The 10676-nt window shown below is 45.7% G+C and overlaps 1 protein-coding gene across 1 annotated transcript; it reads right to left on the reverse strand.

Moving 5' to 3' along the window:
- Positions 1 to 1194: 1194 nt before the first annotated feature.
- Positions 1195 to 8039, reverse strand: LOC141175966 (microtubule-associated serine/threonine-protein kinase 1-like). Its single transcript, XM_073659955.1, has 13 exons — positions 7903 to 8039; positions 7262 to 7470; positions 4631 to 4769; positions 4408 to 4540; positions 4052 to 4217; positions 3839 to 3937; positions 3462 to 3620; positions 3223 to 3311; positions 3033 to 3124; positions 2573 to 2646; positions 2192 to 2284; positions 1828 to 1920; positions 1195 to 1601 (listed from the first exon to the last, which is right to left on the reverse strand). The coding sequence occupies exons 1-13, from the start codon at positions 7908 to 7910 to the stop codon at positions 1504 to 1506; spliced, it is 1452 nt and encodes a 483-aa protein (XP_073516056.1). The 5' UTR covers positions 7911 to 8039; the 3' UTR covers positions 1195 to 1503.
- Positions 8040 to 10676: the final 2637 nt, after the last annotated feature.

Raw genomic sequence — 10676 nt, forward strand, 5'->3', positions numbered from 1 at the left:
GGGTTATGGCGAATTGATGAGAGTAGGTGCTCCGTCATTAGGATGTATAAGAGAGGGGACAGAGGACATCCCTGCCTTGTCCCATTGGTGATTATGAAAGGTGATGAAAATGTTCCATTTATCTTCAGCCTAGGTGACGTATTGCGATACAGGGCCGTGATTTTGGCTATAAAAGGGTCCCCTAGACCCCTACCCCAAGCTTTTTAAGAGAATCATATATGGCGTGCCAGGAGACTCTATGGAATGCTTTCTCAGCATCCAACGAGAGTATCTAATTACAAATTTTTAACTGCATCTAGCCCAGGAAATACTTTGTGCCTAGTAGCAGTGTCTGCTAGTCAGCGGATTATCCCAGCTGTTAAGCAAGCTACACCACCTGTAGTTTGGACACTTAATTTTTTCAAAGGAAATGGTTCGGGCCCCCGGGACACTCAGTGAAGAGCATCGGGGAGGCACCCCAAGGCACAGGGGCTGGGACTGGCGGTAGGACGCCTTGCGGTGGACCGCCAAGCTCGATCCTTATAAAAGCTTTTTAACTGCAGCAGTTTTAGTGGACACTATTGGAGCTGGAATTCCCGCGGCTGCTGGCATGAGACTTGCCCTCCAATAGATCCTTGTAAATGGATTTAAAGTGTATTCATTCAAATTACAGAGACAATTTAAATTAAAAAGCTTAGAGCTGCCTCCACCACAGGGGGGCTCGCTCGACCCACCAGCGGACAGGCACCAGTATTGGGAGAGGGGGGCTGGCCGTCAGGGTTCACCGCGGCTCTGGCACAAACCCGGCGACACGGAGGTGGCACGGGCAGGAACGGACTGGCCGTGTCGGCTTCGCACTTTTTTGGTTTTAGAAGGGCATGACATGCCTATATCTGTGTCTCCCCCTCCTTTTACTCCTCCACCTCTTTTCTTTTCGCATGACTATATGTACTTGTCACTTTTCCATGTGTTAGTTGTGTCTTCTGAGCAGTTTGTCAGCTTTTGGACACCTTTGAAGGTGTTTTCTATGTGTTTCTATGTGTTTTAGTTTGCCTGCCATTGGTTTTAACGGTGTTCGAAGGTGTTCGACGAACCGAACCGAACTCGAACACTACGGGGGTGGCTCAACACTAGCTGCAATTAATCAGTTACAATTAGTCAGTTACAATTAGTTGTGAGTTTAAGATGAAAAGGAATCAGCGCAACAGCAACAGCTTTTAGTTATTATGTTTTAATTGATAATAGGATACAAGGTTAAGGGATGAACAAAACCAGGAACATTATCAATGGACAAAATCATAGTCATGAAGACAGCCGAAGTCAGATACCGGGTGATCAGTAAAAGCCAAGTCAGGCGAGCAGCATGAATACCGCGGAGCCCGGTGACAGAGGCAAAACATGTCCGGGTAAAGATGTTCAAGTCAGAAGGCCACAGGAAGCTGGTGAAGGTCCTTCTATACAGGTCCAGCAGTGATGGTAGATCTGCTGGACTTCAGGGCGCTGGATGCCGAGGTTTCCCGTCTTTTAGATGATTCTGGGGGAACGGTGACAACATGGAAGTACACAAGCAGCCCTGGATAATCCACGCCGGCAGGATGATATCAAGCGGCGGAAGATGGAACCTATGAAAAGAGATGTAACATCATTGTAAGTAAGGGGACTTCATATTAGAGGACACTACTGTGGTGTCACTGTGAAAGGACGGTAGAGGAGTCTTATCCACACTGAGGTGCGGGATCATTGTCAGCCATCATACATGTGACAATCCCACCACTGACAGATGAGATCTGCTCCTCATGAATTATTCTCACTGACATCACACAACATGGAGCCTATTCTCACACTTACCTCGTCTCCTTCCCCTCTTTTCTTCAATTTCTGAGGTTTGTTGCTCTATACTCAGATTTATTGCAGATTTTATTTCCTCATTAGCTGGAATTTCTGATCAGAAAGTAAAAAAAAAAATCCACAGTAACAATATATCCTTTGGGAACTGCTTTGTATCTATAATGTAAGTGATGTGGCTCCATATGACATGATACTACTGTGCGGTCACAGTGGCCGGACGGTAGAGGAGTCTTATCCACACTGAGGTGCGGGATCATCGTCAGCCATCATACATGTGACAATTCAATCACTGACAGACGACATCTGCTCCACATGAATTATTCTCCCTGACATCACACAATATGGAGCTGATTCTCACACTTACCTCGTCTCTTTTCCACCTTTTCTTTGTTTTTTGAGGTTTGTTGCTCTATAAGTAAATATAGCGAAGATTTTCTTTTCTCGTGAGATGGAAATCCTGATCAGAAAATGTAAAAAAGTCAGTAACAATATATTCTTATAGGATCTACTTTGTATCTTTCCTGTGTATAGGAGAATTATTCTAGTCCTGTCGCCTATAGATCTGGTAATCTGGAAACCCTGTACAAAATTAGGGAAATAGAGATGCAGTATGGGCCTATGGGCAACATCATTGGGATCCATGACACATGCAGAACATAGGAGAACAATAGAAGAAAAACCATGTGGAAAGATTTCAGCCTTGAAGTAAACATTCTAATTTTTCGTGCTGTAGACATGTACATACCCGATAATGGGGACGAGGACGGCAAGCTGCTAATAGCATCGTCTCTATTACATACGGGAAAAGATCCTTTCTGCCTGTTTTGAAGAAGATAAACGTGTAAAGAAGGGGTTGCCTCACTAGAATAACACCGATTATAAAAGACCTATTAGGATATGAGAGTCATAGTAGGCAAGGTTTCCTGCTCTAAACTACCTACTATAGAGCGAAGCAAAAATGAATTGCTAAGAATGGCATGTAGTAGTACTACATCTCTCCTACAGTGTGGGCAGCAGTAAAAAAGCAACACTGGCTGTACATATGGGCTATTATCACCAGCGGTTTCAGTAGCCAAAGGCACAATGACCACTAACCATGGGTTGATGGATGCTGCATTTGATATTATGGTACTTATGTAACATATTTGGGGCCGTGCACATGTATCAGCCTGGAGCTCCCAGTAATGACCCTATAAACTACTAACATTTCTGAGATGTTTTCACTGGATGCTGGGGTACACTCTGTAGGGGACTTGGGATCCTCATCGTTGATCGTACTGGTAGCGGTGGTAGAGAGCTAAATGTGGACAAAAAGAAGATATGAAATACTTTTTTTTATACTTTTATAGGTCTTTTTTTTGTAACATATTTTGCATTTATTGATCTCATACTTACTTTAGAAAACCATTCAGAAGATGATATAAAATTTTGGAAAGCAAGACACTCATGCTCTGAGATCAGATGTTTGATTATATCAGAGAAATCTACAAGACATAGATAATGAAGTATTATTAGAGGTTGTCAATATAACACAGTCACCATTTATCACTAATATTATTGGGAAACAATTGTCTCATATTATGGAAGACGAGACAAACAGACGTTTAGTCTAGATGACGTCTTTTTCTACTTACTGAAAGAGGAGCTTGAACTGATAGAGGAGCTTGTACTGTTAGAGGAGCTTGTGTCCATGTCTGACACAAGCTGAGAAACGTACTCTGTCTTCTGACTTCCAAGGTTGTCAAAGTCTAAGTCACTTAGGAATGGATGACCCTTGATCTCAAATGCTCCTGCTGGAGAATACAAAATAAAAGTGTTGCAGATATTGTCACAGACTGCTCCATATCTGAACAGTTTAACTTAATCTGAACTAATGACATAACTGAGCCACCCATGAGAGAAATAGACTGAAATAGAGAAATGGAGAACTAGAAATGGATGAGCTGATAGAGGAGTGCTGATACTCATGGACATGAGCGATATGTCCTAGGTGTAGTAAGTAAATTGTTACCTGTCCCAAGTCTATGTGCAGGATTTTTTCTGAGCAGTTTGGTGATGAGATTCTGAGCAAGAAAGGAAGGAACGGGATAACGATCCCAAACTACGTCTCCTGTTATATAGAAAATGACAGAAAAAAAACTCTTTATTGGACTGTAAGATAAAGCAAAGGAAATAACTAAACCAATGTAACCAATCAAAGCAATGATCGGATTATTCTACTTACCAGAGACAACATTTTTATAAAGCTCAGTTCGGGAATCCCCATAAAATGGTACAAATCCCACAAGAAATTCATATAGTATGATCCCCAATGACCACCAGTCAATAGGTCTTCCATAGCCATTTTTCAGGATGACCTCTGGGGCTAGGTAACTTGGGGTGCCACAGGACTGTAAATCAACAAAAGAAAGAGATGTGATTGATGATAGCATTATTTTAACATGTTCTCGCCATGAAAACGCAATGACAGAAGATGAAATATCAGTGGAAAAGTTCTCTAGAAATGAAGAATGTAGAGAAGAAGCAAAAGTGTGATGAGATTTGTAAAGAACAAGCTGGGTTTCTGTAAGTGATGCCGACCTCATCGTCCAGGAACTCTCTGGTGATGTCCCCTGCTAATTGCTTGTAGATGTTGGTTTTTGGTATCATGACACCAACTTTTGAAATCCCAAAATCGGTAACTTTAATGTGTCCAGAAGATGTTATCAGGAGGCTGTGAACGAAAAGATGGTTTTAGCCTCACAGGCCATGTGATAATAAATGATCATTTTCCTTCCCTTATTATACTAAAAAGGGCGCTTACTTGCTTGGCTTCAGGTCTCTGTGCACCACGCCATAGCTGTGCAGGTATTCCACAGCAAGAACCGCTTCTGCAAAGTACAAGCGGGCCAAGGGGACAGGTAAAGGACCACTGGTGTTTAGAAGGGTCCGACAGTCTCCACCTATAGAAAAAAAGGAAATATGACAGGTGAGGGGTTTATAAAGCAATTCACCATGATGTATAATAAGAAGTGAGCAGAGATATTGTTCAGGAGAGAATGTATACACATATAATGTCTAGTGCACGTAATATTAGTCTAAAGTAAGGGGAGCCAGGCCACAGCCCCCTACTCGATATGATGGCGCCCACAGTCCCTCCACTCAATATAATGTCCCCACTCAGTAGGATGGCCCTCATAGCCCCTCACACAGAATTTGGACCCTAACACAGAATGAGGACCCCTACACAAAATAAGGACCTCCACAGCACACTACTCAGAATTATTATGGCCCTTATCAACCCCACTATGGGCGTACCCACCGTGGGCCAGTGGGGGGCAGCTGCCCCCCCACTAAAAGCAGACACACAAGCCGCACACCAGGGCCGGCGTCAGCACCCGGCGCACCCAGGCAAACGCCGTGGCCCTGAGCAGGCGGGGGGGCCCCTCACCATCAGCGCCCGCTCCCCCCCGCTTGCTCAGGGCCCCGGCACCCAGCACAATGCTTACCCCTCCCCGTGCCTCCGCAGCAGCTCCTGAATCCTCCGCGGCTGCTGCACTGTGACGTCTCAGGTCAGAGGGCGCGGTGACGTCTTTACACCGCGCTTTCTCCTGAGCAGTCACAGCGTTGAGTGGGATGAGACCGGCGACGCTGGAGTCCGGAGCAGCGGCAGAAGGTGAGATGTAAGGTGAGTATTGGATTTTTTTTTTTATTATATGGAGGCCTGTGGCAATATAAGGGAGCGGGGTGAGGTGGGGTGTGTGACATCCTGCATGGGGCATTATAAGGGGGGGGGGTGTGACATCCTGCATGGGGCATTATAAGGGGGGGTGACATCCTGCATGGGGCATTATAAGGGGGGGTGACATCCTGCATGGGGCATTATAAGGGGGGGTGACATCCTGCATGGGGCATTATAAGGGGGGGTGTGACATCCTGCATGGGGTATTATAAGGGAGGGGGAATGTGACATCCTGCATGGGGCATTATAAATAAGGGGGGTGTCATCCTGCAAGGGGCATTATAAGGTGGGGTGACATCCTACGTGGGGCATTATATGGGGGGGAACAGCCTGCATGGGGCATTATGTGGGGGGAACAGCCTGCGTGGGGCATTATGTGGGGGGAACAGCCTGCGTGGGGCATTATTCGGGGGGGAACAGCCTGCATGAGGCATTATGTGTGGGGAACAGCCTGCATGGAGCATTATATGGGGGCCAGTATTCTGTATGGAGCATTATATGGGAGCCAGTATTCTGTATAGAGCGTTATATGGGGGCCAGTATTTTGTATGGAGCGTTATATGGGGGCCAGTATCCTGTATGGAGCATTATATGGGAGCCAGTATTCTGTATAGAGCGTTATATGGGGGCCAGTATCCTGCATGGAGGGTTATATGGGGGCCAGTATCCTGCATGGAAGGTTATATTGGGGCCAGTATCCTGTATGGAGCATTATATGGGAGCCAGTATTCTGTATAGAGCGTTATATGGGGGCCAGTATCCTGTATGGAGCATTATATGGGGGTAAGTATTCCGTATGGAGCATTTTATGGGCGCCAGTATACTATGTGGAGCGATTTGCCGGTTTCTGAGCTATTGTGGAATTTACAATAGATATCACTCATGTAATGTAAGAAGTGAAATCTTTGCATTGTACTATATGTATATTTCTCTTCGGTATCTGTGACCATGGCTTGTCCCCCCCCTAGTTTTGATCCTGGGTACGCCCATGAACCCCACCACTCAGTATTATGGCCCTCACCAGCTCTCCAATCAGTGTCATGGACCCCACCAGCTCCACCCACCACTATTATGGCCCCCACCAGCCCCACCACTCAGTATTATGCCCTCACCAGCCTTCCATCAGTATCATGGCCCACACCAGCCCCCAAATCAGTATCATGGCCCAAACCAGCTCCCCAAATCAGTATGATTGGGCGGCTGGAGGGAGCCATTCAGTATTATGGCCCCTAAAAATACTGACATTAAAAAAAACACTACTCAGCTCGCCCTGTTCCCCCAGCATGCTGCTCTGGTCTGTGCAGTGGGAGTACTGAGACTCCACACTACTGGTTTGAGGCTGTGATGACTTTGTGGCTGCAGGGCACAGAATCACCAGCACAGGCTGAAGGGTGGATCAGGAGCTTTCGGCTCCCTCATCCACCATTCTATTCAACCGTATCCACACTCTGAGGATACGGATACCGCTGAAATTGTGATGACAGGAGGAGGGATGGGGCCCAGTACCTAGTGGCGCTGGGCCCCCTTAGACTCATGGGTCCCATAGCAGCCCTGCACACAGATTAATACATTATCAGGCATCTTGGTAAAATATAAGCTCTAGTAAATGCTCTGTGGGGATGTAACCAACCACTTGGACAAATCCTAATTCTATGAGCGGTGATAAGATGTCAGCAGACATGGGTTGAGTATAATACAATGTACGTGTCCTACCTCCTACATACTCCATGACCATACACAGGTGAGATCTCGTAGGGAAGGAGCAGAGCATGGAGACCACAAAGGGACAATCAGCGAATGTCAGGATGTCCCTCTCCTGAAAGGCCCATTCCACCTTTTTAGGAGTATTCAGTTTCCACTTGTCCATTTTCTTCATTGCAAAGACCTGGTGTGAGTCTTTATGGTTCGCTAAGTAGATGGACCTGGAGGGAAGGAGAATCCATGGGTTATATTGAATCCTTATGAACAGTCCATCTATAGAAGTCTTTCTATGATCTTTTGTACTAATTCTCGAAGTCCGGCCGTCACTGGAAATACATTTCTAGAAATGCATAAAATAGCTCTACATAGATCACCTACGGGAGGTCGGCACATCGCTAGATCTGTCCGAGTCCTCACCCAGGTCACATTAGAGATGAGAGAATCTATTCAGATTCTTTTTGGGCAGATTCGCTATATTTCACCAACAGATACAATTCTGTCCAAGTAAAATTAGTCTAAATTGAAATTCCTCCAATTGTGGTAAGAATAAGTTGATTATGCTCCTCCCGTACCCCAAGACATCATAAATGGAGGGGAAGAAAGTAGTTAAATAATAATGGAAGACATTGTACCCCCCTGTCCTAGGCGCTCACCTGTCCATCACTGCAGTCCTCCGTGCCAGTCTTTGGTTGTTCTGGCGCCCCCTTCTGGTGCTGAGGCCAGTGATTGGACTCACATGGTCATGGTGGAGGATGTGGGTGCAGAAGTCATTGACGTCAGTATCGTGTCAATCCTCACGTGACCGTGTGCAGCCAATTACTCTTATCAGCTCCATAATGGAGCCGCCCCGAAAAAAACTAAGTGCAGCGAGGAGGAGGACAGGGAAGCTGTGGAGGAGGAGGCAGCACAAGAACAGATGAGGGGCTAGGACAGGGGAATGGAAGAGATTAGATTATTTTATCCCTTTCCTTAAGGGTTTGTGCCCATATTAAGTGTTTACAGCAGACATTTCTGCACCATATTTGCATCTCTTGACAGGAAAAATGCTGCTTTAAATCGCTGCATTTTGACACTTTTTTTCCTGCGTTTTTGAGCAGATTTTCTCCCCCTCATTATTATGTGTGAAATCTGCAGAGAAAATGCTGACAGAATTGCTATAAATCTGCTGCTAATCTACAAGGATAAATAGGCCTCGTGCACACGAGACTTCAGGAACGTCACTCACTTTCCTGGCATCAGGAAATGCCGCAGGTTCTGTGAAAAAATCTGAGCAGAAAAAAACACAATAAAAATGCGAGAAATCTGCAATGTGTGCACAGGCCCTTACAATCTGATCTGTTACAGATCAGTTTGCTCAACTGTGTATAACGGACCTGAATAGTGAGAAATAGATGTGAGCAGTGATGTGCGCTCCGATCATGTCCCTATGATAACACTGCAGGGCAGAGCACAGAGGCTGAAGCATTGTCATAGGGAACCCTGAGAAATGTGGATTATGCCAACAGAAATCTCACCCAGAAGCTCCGCTGCCGATCAGTTTGGATGTTTGGAAGTCGCTCATACGCGGCTTTCTCGCCGGGATCAATGATTCCATCACACTCTATAAAAAGATAAGAAATGATATTCAGATAAAAAGCTGCAGGAATAAAGTGTAACTTGTGATAACTTTTCTCAGAAACTTCTCTCACTTAGTTGGATTAAGATAAATTAAGATTGAAAAATCAAACGTTCAGTGTAAACTTTGACTTTTCTGCACTGTGATACCCCAGAGCTGTGCTACCTGCATTCTTTATATCATGAGTACATCTTGCACTCCATGCACTACAGTATTGGGTGGACTTGCTTTACACTGCAGTTCCTCTCCACAAGAGCAGATTGCTGTAGAAGAGACTTGTGTGCATGACATTTCTGTAATATGGCCTATTATCTCAGCGGCAGCATTTACAAGCAGGAAGACTCTGATAATAGTGATAGACAGAAGCGGTAATCCAGACTTCCCAGCACTGAGCTGTGACTCCATCAGCAGAATACAGACTGTCCTCACAGGCGAGGGAGCAGCAGGGACTGGCGGCCATCCATCTGCCAGGAGGCCGGGAACATCTCCCACCAGATCTGATCTCTGACTGCTGATCTGGAGAAGGACAGGAAACAAGGACGTGTGATAGAGAAGATGGCGGCTCCTTACCAGGCCTTCCGGGGAGCGGGCCCGACCTTCCAGGACACACAGGACTTTTTCAGCGAGTCCTTTAATAAAAGACAAATCGCCATGTTGAAATCTTTTTTCAGCCTATAAAGAAGAAAAGAAACAAAAATGAAAATCCTGAGATGAGAGCGGTCAGAATAGAGGCGGCCATTGTATGTGCCATCTGCTCCTCTGTCTGCAGATACAATGACTCCATATCTGAGGACTCATCTTCTATAATATAACCCGGGATGTGTCCTTCTGCCTGAAGCCTCTATAGACCCCTGCACAGTGTGGCCGGAGACAGAAAGACCCCTCCACATCCCAGACAGGGAGGAGGACTGTGCTGCTGGAGATGGCGGTATGCGTAGGCGCTGAGCACAGACCGCCATGTCCTGCGCCATAAGCACATACCGCCTGGCGCCAGCACCACATGCTGTCATCTCTGGAGAGGCCGGGGGAGCAGCGTGGCGCCAGAATCAATGCCTGCGCAGAGCACCATATTCAGCGCCACTTTATTAAAGACAAATCTGCAGACTGTATTGAATACATCGCACATTTGTCTTCAATAAAATGGCGCTGGAGTCAGTGTATACCGCATACCGTGCTATCCAACGCCATTTTATTGAAGACACTGCATTGAAGACACTGTATATGTGAATTCGCAAACACAGTGTCTTAAAATAAATGGCGCCGGAAATGTACCAATAAAAATGCTTGCTACCCGGGCATAGAACAGGTTCAATAGCTAGTGTTTTATATTGGAGTAAAGAAAAACTTCTATCCCACTATTATTATCTATTATTATGGAGAAGATTTGTGCGGAGCGTCCGCCACTTACCTGCTGTAGTAATGTTCTGATGTTTTGAGGTAAATCCGTCAGATACTCTGACGTTAGATGACCTTGGTAGTATTTGGTCAGGCAGTCATTTACTAGCTCCATCACCAGCCGGTGAGTGAAGCTGAGGACGCCATCAGGAGGTAGAAGCGCAGTGTCAGGGCGATTGTTGATAAGAATCCCCATTAGTGCTTCTACCTGAAGATTATCCAGAAGTAATTCAGCCATAGCGAAAAACTGCAAGTGCGATCAGTCACTATAGAATAGCGAGAAACTGCAAGTGCGCTCAATCTCTATGAAGCCAACAAAGGCACTTGTGACCCTGTGTACATTCTATAAGTAGTGGCTGTGAGCAGTGATGTCATAATGGCCGACCATCATCAGTGATGTCATCATGGAATCTTGTG

This window comes from Phyllobates terribilis, unplaced genomic scaffold (assembly GCF_046119375.1).
Source record: "Phyllobates terribilis strain yellow unplaced genomic scaffold, ASM4611937v1 Scaffold_14__1_contigs__length_39327217, whole genome shotgun sequence".
NCBI classification, from domain to species: Eukaryota; Metazoa; Chordata; class Amphibia; order Anura; family Dendrobatidae; genus Phyllobates; species Phyllobates terribilis.

What these genes read in the sequence shown, in the direction of transcription:
- LOC141175966 (XM_073659955.1), bottom strand. An exon ending in GGTCATGGAGTATGTAGGAG is followed by an intron (nt 4,770 to 7,261) that starts GTAGGACACGTA and finishes TTTTTTCTATAG; the next exon opens with GTGGAGACTGTCGGACCCTT. An exon ending in AAAGAGGGGAAGGAGACGAG is followed by an intron (nt 1,602 to 1,827) that starts GTAAGTGTGAGA and finishes CTCTTTTCATAG; the next exon opens with GTTCCATCTTCCGCCGCTTG.